Source organism: Stenella coeruleoalba, assembly GCF_951394435.1.
Source record: "Stenella coeruleoalba genome assembly, chromosome: 6".
Taxonomy (NCBI): domain Eukaryota; kingdom Metazoa; phylum Chordata; class Mammalia; order Artiodactyla; family Delphinidae; genus Stenella; species Stenella coeruleoalba.
This window is the reverse complement of record NC_137151.1, coordinates 101,922,728-101,945,335: the sequence shown is the minus strand read 5'-3', so window position 1 is coordinate 101,945,335 and position 22,608 is coordinate 101,922,728. Positions and strand designations below refer to the sequence as shown.

Genomic DNA, 22,608 nt, shown 5'->3' with positions numbered 1-22,608 from the left:
GATCCAGGGTGTCTGTGTCACAAGAACAAGGTAAATTGCTGTTCAGTTGGGCACAGGACTCTTAATATCCAGACCCTTCCTCAGAGTGAAAAGTGAGAAATTCTGAACATCAGTCTTCTGCTACAGCTCTTTTGCTTTTAATCCAGGATGTTAAATAAGTAATATAATTTTATAGATACATATATATTTTTAAAAAATGGAATCTGTGAACTTCATAAGCAAAGATATGTAATTAATAGGCAAATCCATGTTGTGAACCACAAGTTCCTGGCACATGGTAGGCAATCCTGAAGGTTTTCCTGAAGGTGCTTGTTAGGTAGTCATACTGTATTAAAATTTTGCCCAATCTATTAGTAAATCAGGCACCACCATTTGTTTTAGTTTCTTTGACTAGGTTGGATAGAGACAGATGTAGTACAGTAGGTTCCCCCTTCTCCCCAGTTTTGCTTCTAGTGGTTTCAGTTACCTGTGATCAACCATAATCTGAAAATATTAAATGGAAAATTTCAGAAATAAACAATTCATAAGTTTTAAATGGTACACCACTCTGAATAGTGTGATGAAATCTCCCACCATCCTGCTCTGTCCCACCCAGAAGCTGAACCACCCCTTTGTCCAGCGGTGCCCACCCATTAGTCATTTAATAGCCACCTGGATTGTCAGGTCAACTGTTGCGGTATGGCAGTTCTATGTTCAAGTAACACTTATCTTACTTAATAATGGCTCCACACTGCAAGAGTAGTGACGCTGGCAATTCAGATATTCCCTTACTGTGCCTAATTTATAAACTAGACTTTATCATAGGTATGTACACATAGGAAAAGACTTAGTAGATATAGGGTTTGGTACTATCCATGGTTTCAGGCATCCACTGGGGGTCTTAGAATGTATTCCCCGTGGATAAAAGGGGAAAGAGCAGCAAGTTAAGAATGAGGAAACAGGTTTTAGTTTCTTTTCTTCCATCATTTATCTGAGTGATATTTGAGCAAGATGTTTCCCCATTACCTGTACATAGAAGGAGGTAAACTGGTTATTATTTTAGACACTCTTCTACTCTATGTGTCTATGATCATGGAAGAAGATTCAAAGCACATTTTAAAAACAAACTAACAAAACATGGATTAAGTTTATACTTCAACTATTAGTTCTGACACAAAGCAGCTATAATATCAGGTGTCTAAATAACACAAAGGAAACATTAAGGGGAAGAGGGAGGTGTCTCCTGAATGATGATTACAAGGAGGTAAATTCAGATAATGATTGAGAAGAAACTAGCAAAGACCTAGGAGACAATACATATGCCTTCTTCTCTCTTGTAAAAATTTAGCAAGAATGAGGAAACAAAGATCAAGATTTTTTGCTTTGTTAGAAAGAGGAAACGTTTAGCCTCAGTTGGCAGATGCTCCTCAGAGAGACAGAGTTTCTCAGAATAATATTCGGTCAATTACAGGCCCAGTTGCAACTTAACAAAAAGCAGCTACAGTAACCCTGGAAATAAAGCTTAGTATATTAGGTCTGTTAACTTTAAGTAGGTCTGACTTTCAAACCAGGAGAATCCCCTTATCGGATTAGAAAATAATAAAGTAAGGAAGATATAAGGTTAGTAACTTATTTATTACTTCAAATGAAGTGATATCTAATTATACGTCATAGTCATAACGTTTAAGCCCAAAGAGACTTGACGGCAATCAGTTTATATTAATTAAGAATTAAAACTAAGAATGTATGGTATGATTACATGACCTGAGCAAGGTCACACAGCTCGTTAATGGTAGAGCTGGTACTAGAATCCACGACACAAGTTACATCTCTAGATCCTCGTTAAAAGGGGGAGGTTATGTTGCTCCGGAGAGTAGAAAATTCTAAAATTTTCTCTAACCCCTTTCCAGAATGAGAAAGTCTGTCTACCAAGCATGTATGAGTGCCACCTAGTGGATAAACTGAAAATATAAGGTCCTCAGTGTTTATATAAAGAATGAGTTCTGGACAGTTCTGGACAGTAGTAACAGTTCAGCCTGAAGGAATCGCGCTCTGAAACAAAAGGGTCCCAAACTGCCTGATCTGCTTTATCTGTTTGGCCCTTTTCAATTACATACACCTTCCCAAGTTTCCACGGGCCCCACCAATCGTCCTTAGGTGATGCTGGATGACCTATCGTATTTCTCACCTTTTCTTCCTGTAGCCATTGCCCTAGACTCTTGGCAGCCAGCCAGTGGTGGTAGTCATCACTATAATTCAGCACCAGCAAACCTGCAACCTAGAAAGACAGGCAGTCATTTTAAAAATGTGATCACAAAATACTACCCAACTCTTGTGACTTGTCTTCTTTTTAATTAATAAATTTATTTTTTTCCATTCTTTTTCAAATTCTTTTCCCATTTAGGTTATTACAGAATATTGAGCAGCGTTCCCTGTGCTATACAGTAGGTCCTTGTTGGTTATCTATATATTTTAAATATAGCAGTGTGTACATGTGAATCCCAAATTCCCAGTCTATCCCCTCTGTTATGACTTAAGAGTCAGTTTGCATTCTTCAAGCTTTATTATATTCGCTGATACAACACTTAAAATTTTGAAACTTGAAAAAAAAATGTGATTAAAAAGTTTTCTCGTAAAATATAATAATTGTTATCTTAATTACCATGCGGGGAACAGTCTTACTTGGTTTTCCAAATCCTGAGAGTAAACTAGGTCCCCCTTCTCAGTACCCTGTACTTTTCCACAATGGCATTTATCGATAATCTAATTAATAATTATTTGCTTAATGTACGTAGAGAATAAGACAATTTTTAAATTTACATTTAAAAGAAACTAAATATTGGGGGGAAATGGTGAGATATAAAACTAAATTAAATGATCAGTCCAAGTCATTCAAAAATAGAGTGGTGAATTTAGAGTGTAAATTTTTGAATCGTTTATATGGTTCACATCCCTAAGATATTATTCAAATTTGCCTTGAATAGGAAATTTTAATTGTGTTTACTTTTCGGCTGGCATACACGTTATCTTTTACTCATCTCCCAAAGAGGATAAGATTTAAAAGTTAAATAATTGATACAGAGTTGATTCTTAAAATCCATTTAAAAGGTGATTCAACTCGAATTCTTGCAGCATAGTTGCTATCTGAACTTATAACAACATTTTTCCAAATGAAGCCAGTTTTATCCACAGCATTAAAAATAAATCCAGAGTGCCCTGAGAAATGAAACTCAGAATAATGTCATGTTAAAGATTATTTTCATATACCTAGGAGTAAGATTGAGAATATAAATTTAATGATTTGTACTATAGGATTGAGGCCGAAATTTTGTCCAGCTTAGATTCTTAATAAATCAACTATGCTTTTTAAATAGTCATCACTGGTACTACCTTAATTCCATCGGACTCCAAATATTTGCTAAGTCCCAGTTCATCCAGTGCAGTAGTGTCAGGGGCTCCACCATTCCCAACAATAGGATTGGCCATGGTGAGAATCTGCCCCTTGTAAGCAGGGTCAGTAAGAGCTTCCGGGTACCTAGGTAAAGATGCCAAGAAATTATCAACAAAAAAATGTATTCTACATACATGATCTTAATTATTGAACCCTTGAAAATTAGAGAACATGAGAATAAAATCCTACAAGCTCGTCTCTAGATTTTGCCAAACCTAAGGATTTTATGATAGAATATGGAAATTTATCCCATGATATTACTGATATGAAAAGACTCTTAAGTAATATGGCATATTCTCATTTAATTTTCATTCCCTCAATTTCTTAAATTTTTTAATTCCTTGAAAAATTCTTCACAGGGTCTTAAGTTTTTAAATATTGCTCTATTTAAAGTATGCAGATATCCTCAAGAATCCCCTAGCCTACCAGACATGAGTGAGTCCAAAATGATATTTACTACTGAGGGCTGACAGTTTCACCAAAATATTAACTGTCAAAAATTGAAAAGTTTTTAAAAAATATCTTTGAGGATACTGAAGAGCATGCTGATTACGTCAGTGATGGTTGCCTGGGTATATATGTTTATTAAAATTCACTGAGCATTTAAAACTCTGATTTATTTTCTATGAAAGAAATACTTAATAAAGTTGATTTTTTTAATATTTTAGTTATATAGAGAGGTGTATGTTTGATAGTTATTATCAAGTTATCATTGATAGTATGTTTGATAGTTATTATTTTATTACAGAAAAAAATCAATCCCCAAAAAATTGACCCAAAGCATTTCTGTCTTCTAAATTAAAAGATTCCAAGTAACTATTTTAAAGTACTGATGTGGAATTAAGAAGAAATGCAGAAGAGCTTTATTTTAAAGTGTGGGGAGGAAAAAATAAGAATACATGTGTTCTTGGGCCTCCCTGGTGGCGCAGTGGTTGAGAGTCCGCCTGCCGATGCAGGGGACACGGGTTCGTGCCCCGGTCTGGGAAGATCCCACATGCCGCGCAGCGGCTGGGCCCGTGAGCCATGGCCACTAAGCCTGCGCGTCTGGAGCCTCTGCTCCGCAATGGGAGAGGCCACAACAGTGAGAGGCCCGCGTACCGCAAAAAAAAAAAAAAAAAAAAAAAAAAGAATACATGTATTCTGTTTTTATTCTACATATAAATAAAATTATATATAAAATTTCTATTCTTAATAATAAGAAACATGATTCCCATAAATACCAGGATCTATCTACAGCTATCCCATGCATTGCAATGAGATTTTTTTCCCACCCTCTTAACATTTTCACTTCCCACAGAGACAGTTAAACCTAATCTTTCTTGTGGATTACTACTGAAAGTGAATTTAGGTGCTGAGGGGGACAGACTGACAACCTCGAAAGCAATAAAATGCAGCTCCAGCAGTAGTCAACACGAATTCTTCAACCCTCATCCAGACTAACTTCTCCCAGAACTCCCTTTGCCAACAGAATACTTAGTCTCTCAGCTCGGCAACCTCTAAAGTGACTAAGATGCTGTGATATTTACCCACACCTCCATCAGCTAATTTCTCAGATTCCCTCTCACTTGTCAGGAACTAATAATTTTTTAACCAAGGCTTACACATAATATAAATGCATTTCTTGAAGATGAAAAACAAAATAACTCCCTTAATTATCAACCCCTTGCTGAGTGAGCCACGCATGAATAAAAGCAGCATTTCTTGATGGAAAATAGGATGTGTGGACTAATCTTATTAATGAATGCATTTTTCTACATCAAAAGAAGTCTTTAATTAATTTAATTTTACTTCTTTTCTTCTTTCTTCCCATGAAAGAACTGGCCATTCCCTTTAAACATATGCCTACAATGCTCTCTCCAGAAAATGAATAAATATAGCTTGTCCTAGAGAACTGCAGTGTTGGAAGAAAATTAATCCATCAGGTCCTGTTTGACTTTTGTGATGTGACAAGATTTATTACCCATAATCTATCACAGAGAAGAAAACTCGAGTGCCCTCCATCATTCTGATCTATATTAAACAGCTGTTTGTTGGCAGGTATATTAACACAGTTAGTAATTAGTGCTGTCAAAAGGCTTAAATAATTGCCTGGTGAAGCAAAACTTTGCAAACAGTTTTCATACACTGTAATTTAATGTTCTCACCAGTGGAACTATTTTAAAAACCATCTAATATTCTTTATTTCAAACAGAGAGCTAAGAGTTTAGAGGACAATGCACATTAATAATATAATGGAAGTTTGGTCAATCAATATCTTCAATACCAGTTAACCCAATGCCTCCTTGTCTTTAAAAGGCTAACTGAATTTCCCTAAAGAATTCATCAAATATTTTACAGTTTAGTCTATTGAATCTCTAATGGAAACCTTTCGAAACCATCTAATTTTTTAAGATGTAATTTTTTAAATTCCTAGCCATAAATTACTATCTAATCCCATCGCGTCACACTTTACATGTGGAAACTAAGATTCAGAAAGGTTAAGTGATTTTCTCAATATCACATAATCAGTTACCATTAGAACTGAGACCAGAACTTCAGCCACCTGGTTCCCAGATGAACATTTGTTGGCTAGATAAGAACAGCTACATGATTTCTGTAGCAACTCTTACCTTTGTTGCTCTACACCTATTAGCAGAAATTAAATACTGAATTCAGTCTCAGTTGATAAATTTTGAAAATATCCGATCTATGAACCTGCTCTCCTGTGTATTACTTTAAGATAATAAATGTATCTGTTATTTTACCTTTCTTATTAGAGTGCAAATTATATATTGTATTTTATATAATTTTGCACTATAATACCTAAGGAACTTCTTAGCTCTTTATAATAGTTCATATTAGATGTGCAAAGTTGATTCTTAATTTCACTAATGGAATGGCACTAGAGAGTGCTACCCATCCTTCTCCCTGTTCGATTTTCACCTTAAATCAGATTGATACTGACCCCCCACCTTACAGAAGCCACTTGGTAATCTCACATAACTTGTGTCTTTGTATCCTAAGTTTCTAGAATTAATTTTGTTCTTTTTTAGCAGGGGAACACCAGTGTCTGTATTCTCTTCCATTTACAGCCACAGGGAGGAGTTTGTGTCTATGGCCCTTTTCAGGGTTGGCTTGAGCAAGCTATGTACAAGCACAGGGCAACGTCAGGACAATGTGTAGTGTGATGATGATGATGTGGTGATTTCAATTTCCCACCATGAATAAGATCATCCAGTTATTCCTCTATATAGAGGAAGAATAAAGCCTTGGAATAGAAGCATTACTCACCCTGCTAGGCCAGTATTAAAAACCACTTCACCAGCAACAGAGGATGGATGGCCAAAGGAGTAACCTTTCATCTTAGTTCCATCTTCCAGGACAATGTGCGCTGTCTGTGCCTAAAGAAACAGATTCATGAATCATAGCAGAATACAAAATATAAAGTACAACTAGTTGAAAAACTCCAAAAGTACACTACATAAATATATTAAATAAATGAACAGTATATTTGATGAAACCATACTATCTAGATTCTGAGTCACTCTCCTGTTTTCTTCAAACGTATGGCTCTTGTCACAGGCAGGTGTTTTATTTTGTTTTGCTTGAAAGAGGAACTGAAGCATGTTGATACACTGTCTATCCTAAGTCTACTTGTAGAGTTATTGACAATCCAGAAATACTTCAGTTTAGCTGTAATGCTATGTGTCTGTCTTTTCCCTCTTAATATTCCCTAGCTTTGTCAAGTATAGCTTAAGGGAAATTCATGAGTTTGCAAAAACTTTGTGAATTTTACCATACAGCTCCTCATTACTCTGAGGCTTAGAGCTAGAAGGAATCTTCAAAGTTATACATCAAATTGCGTTCCATAGAGCTCTTGTGTTTGATGGAGTTGTCTCAGGGGCTGCCCCCTCCCTGAGCTTTAGGATCATAAAGAAACTGAAACTTTACCATTCTGTTAATACTGATACAAAAGCAAGCACTGTGGAACTTCTGAAAATATATTGCATTTTGCTTTTTAGTAGAGTTAGTTATATACATGTCTGGTTCTCCCTTTAGACTACAAGGCATTCTGAATTTGACTACTTCACCATACTAATCTCTGAACCAGTTTCTATAAAATTCTTGGTTAAAAAGAGGGACAATTACAGAAACTTATCTCAGAAGCAGGCATCATCTACTCTTCAAAAATACTCTAAATTCTATTGTTGAAACAATTTGGGTCTAATTCTCAATTTCCATACAATTCAGGGGGGAGAGAAGTACCACACTTTGGGGTGCAAAATCTAGACTCTGTAAAAAACTCTATGGGACGAAATAACGGGAACATTTTGATTTTATTAAAAATAAACTATAGGGCTTCCCTGGTGGTGCAGTGGTTGAGAGTCTGCCTGCCGATGCAGGGGACACGGGTTCGTGCCCTGGTCTGGGAAGATCCCACATGCCACAGAACGGCTAGGCCCATGAGCCATGGCCGCTGAGCCTGCGTGTCCGGACGGGAGAGGCCACAACAGTGAGAGGCCCACGTACCGCAAAAAAAAAAAAAAAACTATAAAGGAAAACATCTCTGCAATAATTTAGAAAATTTGAAAATAAATTGATATTTTATTGTATTCAGTGTAATTTTTAAGATTGATGATGGCATTATGGTTATATTTTTAAGAATTTTCATTTTTTAAAGATATACACTGAAATACTTAAGCATAGACTAATATGATATCTGACATTGGCTTCAAAATAATCAGAGGTTAGGGGGAATGAATAGGGATATGAATGAAACAAATCTGGCCATGAGTTGAAATTGCTGAAGTAAGGAGGATCATTGTGCTGTTCTCTCTGCAAGGGCTAAGTGCAGCCATTAAAGATAGAAACATACTAATTCACTACTTTCCTTACTTTTTTAGCTCTGGATCCCATAGCGTCTAATCCTTTTCTATCCTATCACCCACCTCCAGTCTTACCACACACACACACGCACACACAGACACCAATCTCAGTATACAGCAGGAAGGCAATACATGATTTCTAGACCTCTGTCTCTATGTTCCTCTAGCTTTACAAGCACTCAGCTTTCCAAGAGTTAAAATGGTAAAACCTCATTATTTTTCTATAGTAACCTTCTCTTTAGAAATACGATGCCTCTTTTACTGGTAAAGTACACAAGTCCCTTGACACTGGAATGACTGCTTTTCAATGTAGTGTTTATCTTTAAATCAATAGACCATGTGCCTATGTATTGTTTATGTGTGGTGCATACACATTAATTTATATTTACACCCAAAGCTATTTTAGTATTCCCTATTAAAATTGATATGTTTATGGTACTCCTCTCAACAGTAAGTTTAGTTTTTAATTGGAGGTACAATGCATGGATTTCAATTTATATTTTGAAGAAAGTTGGACAAAGTACTGTCCAGCACATTTTATATGTGTTTGTGTATGTGAGTTTGTATGTGAGTGTCCATGGGCAGAGTTAGCCAAAAGAATGTTGTCCTTCACCCAGCTTATCAAATAATCTTTGAGGTAAAGTTCTGTTTTATCTACAGCCTTGGAACCAGTGTTCAAGATCTCAAGCTTGACACTTTCTCTTTAAATAGTCATGGTTTACCTTCTCAGACAGTAAATTAAAAAAAAGTTTTTGGAATTACTCAGCACAGAGGAAAGCACAATAAGTAATTAATGTAATACACATGATGACAAGAGTTCCCTGACAGAGACTGGCTTAACACACAAGTTCTGAATTCTGCCTCTGCATCCAGGAAGTCACCTTTGCACGTCACTTCTTCTAATAACACAATTTTCTTATTTTATATTTTATTCTAATTTGTCAATCATTCTTTACTTATAATTCAAGACAGAGGTTGTTGATTTTAGGAAGTAAGTGTGATTATGTTCAGTGTATTTCCAAAGAACATTATAAACTAATCAAATGTCTATGGTGATGGTTCTCAGTAGGGCTAAGTTTATTGGGAAAATTTCCTAGGTATCTCTGACATGTTTCACTAGGTGAAAACCTTTGGTCCAAGTAATGGAAATTCACTGTCAAAAAATATTTTCTACTGAAAGTATTATTTTCTGTTCTTGAGGAAGTCATGTGTAGCCTACACGCTTTCACCAAATGGAGGTGAGGTAGGAAACATTTTCTTAAATAATATTTAACTTTGATAGAACCTAAAATAACTGTACTTATTTGGCAAAACTTGACGTGTGAACTGCATATTTCAATTGTCTTCTATATACCAATTTATCTACCCTACTCTGAGCCATACCTGCGTAAAATATCACCTCTGTTTATTTTGTTCCTTTTGCTTTTCTCTATCCTATTCTCATCTAAGAATTTCAAATTCTCTGATCTATCTGACAACATCTAATTATTTTAAAGAAAGGTAAAAATTAGCATAAGCAATCTGACTCTTGTTAGCCTATTCGTACAATTCTATTTGGTATTTTTCTTCCTCTCTCCATGGGACTAGTTTTCTACTTTGCTTTCTGTCCTTTAAAGATATATTTGAGGAGACATTTACTGTTGCCCGAAATAGTCCCTGAGATTGTGTTCAATACGTCTTTTTTGCTCCTTTAATTATATTTTTTGTTCTTTTCGGCAGCTTTTATAGACTTCCCAATCCTTTTCTCCACTGCACATTATATTGTTACAAGGCTTCTATTTACTGCCTATAGTACCCTTTATATTTCACTTAACTACATTGGCCTCCAACGAGTCTAAAATGATGGGTGCCAATTGACTTATCTATGAATTGATGGAGAAACTCTGAACAAAGAGCTATTATTTGGAATCCCCTCTTCTAGCTAATAAGTTCCCAAATGCTATTTCATTCCAACAAGTCTAAAAGAAATCACCTTGCTACCAGCGTAAGATATTTTAGTAGCCTCAGTCCTAGTAGAAAGAGGACCATAGTCTAGGAATTATACTATAACCTTAAGGGTTCATTTAAGTGCCTACTGCCAGAGCACTTTGGTAGTTTGAATGCTGAAAGTGCACAGGAAACCTTAATGAGAAGTCTGTACACTCACAGAATGTCAGGAAAAGTAACCAAAGGCTATATAAGTGTAAGTTCTACAAAATAAACGACCTATATCATGACATGGTCCCTAACTGTTTAACAAAAAATGTATATGCCAATGAGACAGTTTAGACCTTCAGGTCACAACATCATTTAGCTCCCATCATGTGCCAAGTTTCACCCTAGGCTTTGGAGCTACATGGATAAATATCCCCAGTCCCCCCCACCCCTTCCACCCTCAATGTAGTAAAAGGGCCAGCTATGTGCTTGGATGGTAAAATAGAGGAACCTCAAGAAGATTATCTTTGAAACACCTAGAAACACAAAGATAAATAAAATATCCTTTCCTTTCAGAGATTTCTCTTTACAAAAATAATTCACCCTTTCCTTCCCATTCATGATTTCAGTAATAAAGTTAAAATTTTAAGAGAGAAACGCATCAAATTTTGAATCTAAAGTTTAAAGATTCCTTCAAGTCTTTACTCAAATGTCATCCATCTTCTTGGCAAAACCTATTTAAAATTGCAATATTCCTAAATGTCCATCAACAGGAATGGATTAAGATGTGGTACATATATACAATGGAATATTACTCAGTCATAAAAAAGAACGAAATAATGCCATTTACAGCAACATGGATGGACCTAGAGATTGTCATACTGAATGAAGTAAGTCAGACAAAGACAAATATCATATATCACTTATAAGTGGAATCTAAAAAAGAAAAAAAAGATACAAATGAACCTATCTACAAAACAGAAATAGAATCACAGATGTAGAAAACAAACTTATGATTACCAGGGGGAGAAAGGGGGGAGGGATAAATTGGCAGATTATACTAGATATATTATACTAAATATAAAATAGATAACTAATGAGAAACTACTGTATAGTGCAGGGAACTCTACTGAATACTCTGTAATGAACTATACAGGAATAGAATCTGAAAAATAGTGGAAATAAATAAAATTACAATATACCCCTCAGCACCCTATCTACTTAGTCTACTCTTTCTTCATAGCACTTATTGCCTTCTAACATATCATCCAGTGTCTTATTTAAAACATCTGTCTTGTCCCACTAGAAAGTGAGCTTTATGTGGGCAGAGTATTTGGGTTTGCTTTGTTCACTGATGTGCCTGTCTCCAGGGCCAACATCAGTGCCTGGTACAGAGTAGGTAGTCATTTAATTTTTGTTGGATTAATAAAGCATCACTAAGTGACAATCTAAAGAAAAATACTGGGACTTCCCTAGTGGTGCAGTGGTTAAGAAGCCGCCTGCCAATGCAGGGGACACAGGTTAGATCCCTGATCTGGGAAGGTCTCACATGCCGTGAAGCAACTGAGCCCGTGCATCACAATCACTGAGCCTGTACTCTAGAGCCTGTGTGCCACAACTACTGAAGCCCATGTGCCACAACTACTGAAGCCCACGTGCCACAACTACTGAAGCCCACGTGCTGCAATAACTGAGTCCACCCGCCACAACTACCGAAGCCCACGTGACTAGAGCTTGTGTTCCACAATGAAGAGTAGTCCCTGCTCACCACAACTGGACAAAGCCCACGTGCAGCAAGGAAGACTCAAAGCAGCCAAAAATAAATAAAATTAAAAAGTAAAGAAATAAAATACTATTTTAAAAATACTGAAAGACATAATTATCCATTCGGTTTTTAGTTTATTCTAGATATATATTTTAAAATAGCAAATATCTGTTTTGAGTTGCCTTTTCACTATTTAACAGTGCCTTTCTACAATACCTTAAGTGTAGTCAATGTGGAGATATTATGGTGGGAAAGAGATGTGTGCGACATTGAGGGAGAAAGGTTAGTGGATGGTTAGCCCAGGATATGCATACTGAGTATGCTGCATGTGAGTGTTCAAATACATCTTATGCAGAGTTAAAACAAGTATCATGGTAATTCAAAACAAAAGGATCATTCATATCAATTTCCTAGGGATTTCACATGAAAGAGGATGACAGTGCTTGAATTAACATAACAAACTGTTTCAGTCCCTTTTTCACTTTGAAAATATAGAAAAAACGAGAAAGCTCTCCTTACCCAGTGTATTCTAAAATATAGGAGTATGGAAAGAAAATGCTGTATTCTTCTACTTAGTTTTAGAATAGCTTATACAAATGAATTTCGCAGAAAAAACATTTTACATTTCTCATATTATTCTCACATATTTTTGCCATAGCAAATTCAAGTGACAGGTCTAAGTCAAATTCAAAGAGATCAAAAGTTATTTTGAACAGTGAAAGCTATTAACTTTTTAATCGTCAAAATTAGTTGAATAAGCATGGACTATTATTCACCCAGTTCAACTTGAAATTTGAGTCTAACTAGCTGCTGCCTCTCTCTAGGTCAATCACTACAGGGCAATACAAGCAAGCAATAAATTCTAAGGTGAGTTTAATCTGACTCCCTCTTAGTGGAATTGAGAAAGATTTTGTTCAGTTTGCTCTCACGAGACACAGAGAACTTTTCTCTTTCCGAAATATGAATATGTATACAAGCCTTATTGGCAGATGACTACTTTGGGTTTTTTTTCTTTGTTTTATTTTTTTCCCTGATCTGGAATAAGCAGTCTCAATTCTTTTAATATGTCCTTACAGCTCTTCATTTCACTTTTTCCCCTCTGGGTCTCTTACTAATATTCCAATAACTTTTCTCAGTAAAACCTTCATGTAAATTAAATTCCATGTGTGACAGGATCCACTTAGTGGCTTAATTTTAACTGGGTACTCATTTTCATTATAGTCTAATTCTTCATCACTATTTAAGTGCATATGAAGTTATAAGAATATTCTTCAACTCTCAAGATCATAGCCAATTAGAAAAATTTAACTTTTAGTTCATTACCTAATTTTAGATCTAAGTGCCTCAGAGTCAAAGGACTAGTTAGATGTTGATGTTGCTTTTATTCATATTGACTCAACCAAATAGACACAAAATGCTGAAATATAACAAAGAAGTTTCGAGTTCCATCGTACTAGTCTTCAGCTTAGAAGTTAAGAGATATTTAAACTGCTTTCATTAATCAAATGTAAATAAATCCTTCACTCAATGTAACTTATCAACCCAAATATACATAGTCCAATAAAGATAATAAGGGAAACCTTACCACAAGGGGCAGTGGAAACATTAAGCTTCTATCTGGAAATCTTATTTCAATAAGATCAAGCACATTGGGTTTGGCAAATGCTTAGATCATAGATTTTGAAAGATAGAATAACTATCCATTATATATATGTATATATATCTCACTATTCCCTAAATAACTATTGCCCAAATTTGCTTATATATTCATAATCTAAATTGCAAACCAGTTTAGAAAGACATTTCCACATAAGAGTAGAGTATAATTTTCTATCCAACCGGGGAGGAATTATTTTAAGTATAAAGAGGGCAGACTTCTGGAGAAAAGCACTGAGAAGAGCAGATGCTTTAGGGGAAAAGAATATTCATACACTATGGCAATCACTTCCTCTACCCTGGCCCCATTATTCCAATCTATATGTAGCCCTATCCATTAGGAACTGTTTGAAATCGTGCTCTGTGTAAGGGAAGGAAAGGGGGTATGAATGAGGTTGGGCTGGAGACAGCACTTTTGATAATCTCTTCCACCTTTCACCATCTGGGTTTCTCTTTCCCTCCCATACCCTGCCTGTTGAAATACAGATTTCACTCGTTTTGGGTTTGCTTCTTTGTTTGCTTAGTTTGGGTTTTTGGTTTTATACTCTTGATCAATTGTTGTATATTAAAGGTCAGTTCTGCAGATGTCTTTGGAGACTTTGTCAGAAAAACAAACCTTGAAGATCACTAGGCATAATGACTCAGATATACCCAGGTCCTGACACCTCATTCCTGCCCTCTCTTCTTTCCACATATCCCAATTCTACCTCTTGCTAGGAACTCAAGCTGATCATCTTTGTACACTAACTAAACAGGTATTGAAGGATTCGTCACTTCTAAATTTAAGGTTAAGTAAAATTGGCTCTTAGAATTTACTGCCGTATACCCAACTATTTGACTAATTTCTCCAATAAGATCATAGTCAACACCAGACAACATCAAGGAGAGAGACCCTGCCTTCTGTGTCCAACACAGTATCACTAGCACATAACACAGCATCTGGCACTTAGTGGGTGATTGGGGAAACCACTTTGCATCTCTCTGAATTCATACTTTGGCCCATGAAGTTAACTTTCAGGGATTTTGGAAAGATCATTTAACCCCGGGTCCACAAGGGAGAGTAACAGGTATGATGGGTGACTTTGGGAAATAGAACTGAGCAAGACTGGCTCAACTCTTCTCAACAGTCTTTTCAAAGAAGTCTGTTTTCAGGTGCACATCAAGGTGGGAGATTTGCAGTTGTGAGCAAATACATTTGACTCAGGGAATGGGGATTTCTAAGAAGTCCATTTGGTTGCAGATCTAGACCCTGTTTTCCAAATAGCTTTAACAGTAATCAAGCTGATATTCAGATCTCTATCTCTTTGAATTCTATGTCTTGTTGATTCTAAATTTAGAGGCTGAGAAGGAGGTGTGATTAATTATCACCCCTAGAATCCTACCTGTAGTAGATACCTAGCAAATACTGATTGGTTGAATGAATGGATGAATGGATGAATGAATGAATGAATGAATGGCTATCAGGTGGCAAAGATGCAGCATAATTCTACTTTTCTTTCTCTGAGACATAACTGGCTTGCAAATTGCACTCCTGCTTTACTCCAGTCGTATTTTAACTATTCCTCTTAGGCTTTGCTCACAAACATGAGAAGAAATGGGCAATTTATAGCTGTATTTAATTCTACGTGGTTTATTTCCTGGGAAACTAGTTAAGGGAATAAAGAACACCCACTTTAATAGTATTTTCTCTTTCATAGTCCACCAAGTAGGGATGTAAGTCGGTACAGCAATTCCTTTTTATAAAGCCATTATATAATAATTAAGCTTTATTCACACCTTAGTAAAGTTAATTTAGTTAGATAATCTACTAACTATTTAGCAGAGTACAGCTAAATGATTAAATAATGAACTCAGTGAAAGAGGGAAAATTACAACAGAAAACAGTAAAAGTATATACTCTCTTACCTTACATGCATCTTCCCCATTATTACTTTTCATACTTAAAATATTAAACATTTATTTTTTTCATTTCATACTTGATATAATATTTATTTGTAACCACATTTAAAATTAAACTTAATTGTTTTATGTTTGGTTGAACTCTTTTCTAAAACATAGATTTCTAATTCAATATTTTTCTAGTAGTGGTTAGTCTTACAAATCTTTCGAACCCACAGATATTAATTCTAATAGTAAGATATTAGAGTTACAGTCTCTCTCCCTTTGACATCTTTTCCTAACATTTCTTGGGAGTGAAACTTTCAAATCATATCTGGGCCTACAGGCTAGGTAATAAAGTTACTTAAATAGTTACTACTCTAATTAAAAATAATTCCACTGTTGATGGAAATACAAAATGGTACAGCCACTGTGGAAAACAGTATGTAAATTCCTCAAAAAAATTAACTATCTGATCCAGGAAGCCTACTTCTGGATATTTATCCAAAGAATTGAAATCAGGATCTCAAAGAGATATCAGCACTCCAATGTTCATCACAGCACTCTTCACAATAGCCAAGATAGTGAAACAAACTAAATGTCTATCAATGGATGAATGGATAAAGAAAATGTGGCACATACACACAATGGAATATTACTCAGTCTTAAAAAAGGAAGGAAATCCTGCTATATATGACAACATGAATGGCCCTTGAGGGTATTATGCTAAGTGAAATAAGTCAATCATAGAAGGACAAATACTGCACGATTTCACTAATCTGACATATCTAAAATGGTCAAACTCATAGAATCAGAGAGAAGAATTATAGTTGTCAGGGGCTAGGGGAAGGAGGTAATAGGAAGTTGCTAACCAATGGACATAAAATCTCAATTGTTCTCAACATGAATAAGTGCTAGTGATTTGCTATACAGCATTGTACTTTTTGTTAGACTGTATATATCGTACACTTAAAAGTTTGTTAAGAGGGTGGATCTCATCTTAAGTGCTCTTACCACAATAAAGTAAAATTTTATTATTTTATGTTAACAGAAATTTAACCTTCCATCACTGGGGAAAAGAAAGAAAATTGAATTCAGCATACATAACCCAATTATTCTCTTTCCTCTCTTTACTTTTTATCTAAAGTGCTTGCCAATTTTACTGTATGTCAGTAGCAAATTTGTTTTCCTTTACTGATGCAGTCTCATAATATTCCAACTCTATGCCAAATTCCCAAATAGTTTACAACTGATAATTAGTCCATTTTTATCCCCCACTAAAAAAACCCTGAGGCTGCTATATTTCTATTGTTATTGTTACTGAGGTTTACATATAGTACTGATGCATACTTGACACTCAATAAATATTTGTATAATTAATTTTGAGGAGAGTAACTAAGGACAACATGTATACTTCAATTTTTCTCTAGTTTGAGTTCATGTGTTAAAGCACATCCCATTTTGTTTTGTTTTATTTTTTAATTCTGGAATAATCCTTATATTTGAAAAAAGTAAAGCATTAACATTTCTTAAGCATGCCTTATAGAAGTAGATTGACCTATCACTGTCCTATTTCTACCCTTCGGCATTTGGCATTGCTTTGGCATTGCTTTAATGAGACCCTATTAAGACATTAACAAGATTGCATACATAGTGACCAATGCTTATTAAAGTCTATATGCAGTTGCACAGATAAATTGTGTATATATATTTGAATGAGAAATTTCTACTGTTCTGAGAAAGGTATCTTACTTCAAATAAAACCATGAAGTTATGTTGGAAAAATATGTTTTGGGAGCACTTTGCCCTCACTGAAAACCCCACCCTGATCCCTTCCTTAAGACATCATTAATAATAGTTAACATAAATGTACTAGGCACTGTCTCTCTAGCTATTGATGGATTTTTCTCTAATCCTCACAACCCTCCCCCGCCCCCCACTGAGGTAGATTAAATTAAGCTTTCCATTTTACAGTTGAGCTAACTGAGGCTTACAGTAGTCAAGATCATTTCACTGGTAAATGCAGGAGTAGTGGTTTCTAAACCCAATCAGTGTGGCTTGGAATCCACAACCCTCCATCACTCTACGGTAGTCCTTCCCATGGAGCCATTACGTAGAAAATTTCAGCCTAAACTGACTTACATATTACCCCTCTTTTTCTTTTTCTAAGCTTACTTCTATTTCTGTTTTCTAATCTTTCAAAAATGGGGATAAAAAGCAATTCAGTCATAGACTGTACTTAAATTTATTTATAAGAATTTTAATTCAAAACTGCCACAGATAAGCTGCAACATGCCCAGGTCAACCAAGAATGACTTACCTGTAAATCTGTAAATCATCAGAGTGAAAACGTCAAGTCATTAATTACAACCTATAATCTGAAGAGAACTAGCAGGTTTTAAGAACTCTTCACTCTGATTCCAGGCCCTTGAATTTTCAAGCTCTTAAGACTATTAGGACCAAAGATGCTGTAAACATGGAGATGCTCTTCTCAGTCCCCTTCCAGGAAGGACCTGCCATCCTGCTGCAAGGAGTGAGGTCAGTGGATGGTCACCAGCTGTCAGTTCCTTCAGGATCTACCTCAGTTGCAGAGAGCTGCCTTGCCCTTCCTGGAGTAGCCCACACCAGGTAACCTACCATATTAGACTTTTGTATATGTGGAGTTTACAGGACTATATAAGAAAGAAAGAAATTGAAAAACAGCCTGTTTTGTTACAAACACATGACAATATTTTGGTTGAAGTGGAAGAAATATGTCAACAAAACAGCACTGCCCTAAAATATCGTATTTATAGAATTACTAACGTCCATATAAAGCAGGAATCCTCGCTGATTCTTTGATTTAAACAACCTGTTCTCAAAATGGAATCGAAAAAGGAATAAAGGAAAGGAAAAGAAAAGAAAAATCTGATTTATTTTGTATTGAGATAAAGTACAGTGCATATGAGCTCTTGAGTAAGAAATAAAATCCAGCAGGAGAAGTTGTTTAGATCATTCTGAAGCCAGGTTAAACAACAAATACGGCTTCAGATATACATATAAGCACACTAACAAAATGCCAAATTAAAAAGATCCATATGATGTTTGAGGCCTAATTAAAATTCTACCCAGAGTTGCTACATGTATATTCACTTTGTGTGCAGAAACAGACATCCATGTGTCCTTGTATCAACTACAGCACTTACACATCTATGAAATGGGAAGAACAACATTGTTTCTTCCCCTGAGTGTGAGAATTCACCAGCAAAATGTTCTGGAGGTAAAGCTTAAGCTAATTTAGCAATAAGTTCCATAAAAGATTTGAATAAAACATTATAGCTACAATAATCCCCTTAAGCTAGTAATGGAAATGAAAATTATTTACTCTGGGAGTCTGATTGTATTGCTGTTAAATCATCTGTCTATGTAAATTATTTGCATATCAGAAAAGATAGAAGCCCCATGTGTTTATCTCCATTTTCACCCAGGCCTAAAGCTATATAAAGTATTTGATTTCTGGTGCACCTGAGGTTTCTCAGCTATTAGTTGACATCAGTACTCATCCTCTTAAGAAATAAAATAAATCTGAACCAACCTTTGGAAGGTAGGAACCTTACAGCCAGAATTTTAGTTTATTATTGCACAGATAATATGGTAAAAAGTTAAAATCTTGAAGTGTTCTTTATTGGTCAATGAAATCTTATTTTTTATTCTTAGAGTTAATACTTTCAAAATATGGATACTTAAGATTCAGTATTACAGCACAATTTGCTATGTCTAGAATATTTAATGAGACTTCTCTGCAGTTACAATGCCTAACACTTCAGGATTTCAAAGTACTGTAACAGCAGTAATCAATTAAGCCTTACAACATCTTAAGTTAATAGCCTTACAACATCCTAAGTTAATATTAAGTCATCTGCCTTTGGTTAAACATAAACCAATGTTGGGGGAAAAAATTACACGGTTAATTTACTTGAGTACTTCTATGTTCTGAACATTTATAAACAAATGAGTCAGATTCATAAGTAATTTTTATTCTAGTTATGTTTCTTATTATAAATAAAACATTCAGAAAAATTCCACCACAAAATACATGTATAAAGTATAGGTTTACTAACAAGCACTTAATGGGCATCTGCCATGTGGTAAATCGTTCTGAATCTGGGAGGAATCTTCAATACTGTTAGCTAATGTTTACTTTCTGGTTATAAATTATTATGCATCTTATGTTTAGTTCTACATCATAGAAGAAATTTATTCAGTAAAATTCTTAGTGATAACAGCAACTCTATTGATTCATTTATAAGAACCTCACATTAGCCAATAACCTCCCTGTGAAATTTAAAAGATCAATATGTGGCATTTATTAAGTTAAAAAGAAAAAGAAAAAGAAGAGAGGAGCCTTGAAAATATTTTCATGAGTTGAACTCATTTGGACCAGATGAAGGAAATCAAGTGTAAGATAGGGATTGCTAGGGCTGAGCAGTCCAACACCAGGCCTGACCTTGGCCCATGTAGCTTTCTTCAACCTTCAGTCATTGAAAAGACCCTAGGAAATACTGGTCACATCAAGGACATTCAGTGTTGCATAGCAAATTCCAGAAGCCTTGAAGTGAGCTCTGGTATGACCATTGCCCAAGAGATCTTGGAAACTCTCTACTACACCCTCCAACCTTTGGTACTAGTCAGAAATATGAAGGAAGTCTAATGAAGACCTGAAAGCAGAGGAATGTTCTTTATTTCCACAGCAGTAGGATCTAAATTTGCATTTAAACTATCAGTAAGTCTGGCCACACATGGTCAAATAGAAACTCAAGGTGCCGTCAACAGGAGAGGGTTGCCTGACGCCAAGACTAGTGCCAGTTCTTCTGGCATTTCCCCAGCCAGAATTCTTGGCTTCCGACCCAGGGCTGGGACCAGGGTGAGGCGAGTGAGGTGCTCAAGGCACAATATCAGACGAGGCACATCGTGGGCCTGGTAGTGAGAGCCTCCTTCAATGTTGTACAATAGACATCCCACTCGCCTACCTCAGTCTAGGTCCTGTCCGACTATAGCTTTTTCAAGGGTTTTATGGCAAGAAGCTCAAAATGTCAAGACACTGTTGATGACAAACAAATGAGTCTATACCTCAGAAAGGGAGGTTATGAATGGTAGAGTACATAAAACAAGAATGTTCAAAAGAGAGGGCCCCTCCCAGTTAATGAAATATTGTCCAGCAAAAATATGTAAAGTTGCTAAATCATCTGAACTAATTCTACAACATTTCATTTGGGATTGGAACACAATTTATTATTTCAAAAATTTGGATTATTATGGATAAAATCCATCCTTAAAATGTATCTAGGGACTTCCCTGGTGGCGCAGTAGTTAAGAATCTGCCTGTCAGTGCAGGGGACATGGGTTCAAGCCCTAGTCCGGGAAGATCCCACATGCCGCGGAGCAGCTAAGCCCGTGCGCCACAACTACTGAACCTGCGTTCTAGAGCCTGCAAGCCACAACTACAGAGCCTGCGTGCCTAGAGCCTGTGCGATGCCACAAAGAGAAGCCTCTGCAATGAGAAGCCCGCACACCGCAACAAAGAGAAGCCCCTGCTCCCCGCAACTAGAGAAAGCCCACGCACAGCAACAAAGACCCAACGCAGCCAATAAATGAATAAATAAATGTATCTATATGTGGTAAAAGTCTAATACAATAATTAGTCTTGAAGATGCATAATAAATTTACCCCTACCCCCACCTTTAATATGTATAAAGAGGCTCCTATATAATAATGAATTTTATTTCCTATGAATGTCTTTAAAGCTACTACAATATAATTAAATGATTCTAATTGTAGGAGTTTTTGTAGTTGCCAATTTCTAATCAAATGACAACAGCTCCTCAAAGGTTGAGCTAAATAGCTATTTCTATGTTACAATCAGAATATAATATCTTACAAAATGAAAACGTTTCAAAAGGAATAGTGATTCTGGGGGTTCATTCATATCTGAAGTACCAGAGCGAAGGACACTTGGACTGTTAGGTTCCTGGCTTAATCGTAACACAGGTCACCATTTTTATAAATGAGTGGATTAATGTTAGAAGCAGTACTTATTGAATCCTTTTCTATTCATAAGGAACTTATCCTTTTCAACTTAATACCTTTCATTCCCAAATTCATTTGCAAGTAAAAATAAAACTATTTAGTCTTAGTGACTTTCTAAGACTTGTGAACTCAGAATTTTTTAATTTGTAAGTTTCCTGCAGTCAGAGACTATCCACTTATTATCCATTTATTTCAACTTATTATTCTCCCTGTATACTCCCAGGGTACAAGTTTCATGTTTATTTGTTAAATAAATAAATAAATAGGATAGTAAGATGTACATCCTAACTTTTGGAATTGAATTCAACATAGTGGAAAAAAAATATCTGCTTCATAGTCCTTGAGTCTAATTCATTATAAGCAATATCTTCCTAGAGATAGGCTTGCTATTAAGGCAAAGGTGAAAAAATCATCAAAGATATTTAAGAATTTTTATCAGATATCTTGTCATTGTAATAATTTATAGCCTACAAAAACATGAAGAAACTCTGATCTAACTTTCTATTAAGTCCTTCTACTAAAATGTATAGAATTGAATGTTTTTTAAGTATCAAGTTTTTACTTTTTGGAAATCAAGCCCTTGTCAGCTGCATCATTTGCATATATTTTCTCCCAGTCCATAGGTTGTCTTTTCATTTTGTTTATGGTTTCCTTCACTGTGCGAAAGCTTATAAAATTGATTAGGTCCCATTTGTTTATTTTTGTTTTTATTTCTATTGTCTTGGGAGACTGACCTAAGAAAACTTTAGTACGATTATGTCAGAGAATGTTTTGCCTATGTTCTCTTCTAGAAGTTTTATGGTGTCTTGTCTTGTATTTAAGTCTTTAAGCCATTTTGAGTTTATATTTATGTATGCTGTGAGGGTGTGTTCTAGCTTCATTGATTTACATGTGGCTGTCCAACTTTCCCAATACCACTTGCTGAAGAGACTGTCTTTTCTCCATTGTATATTCTTGCCTCCTTTCTCGAAGATTAATTGTCCATAGGTGTGTAGGTTTACTTCTGGGCTCTCTCTTCTGTTCCATTGATCCAT

The 22,608-nt window shown here is 35.6% G+C and overlaps 1 protein-coding gene across 1 annotated transcript in view; it reads right to left on the bottom strand.

Moving 5' to 3' along the window:
* Positions 1-22,608, bottom strand: part of CPS1 (carbamoyl-phosphate synthase 1) — a 348,188-nt gene that overhangs the window by 116,226 nt on the left and 209,354 nt on the right. Inside the window, exons 12-14 of the mRNA XM_079924871.1 lie at positions 6,701-6,810; positions 3,370-3,514; positions 2,168-2,257 (exon numbers count right to left, since the gene is read on the bottom strand). Of these exons, the coding sequence (XP_079780997.1) occupies positions 2,168-2,257; positions 3,370-3,514; positions 6,701-6,810 (345 nt within the window). The remainder of the gene's footprint in view (positions 1-2,167; positions 2,258-3,369; positions 3,515-6,700; positions 6,811-22,608) is intronic.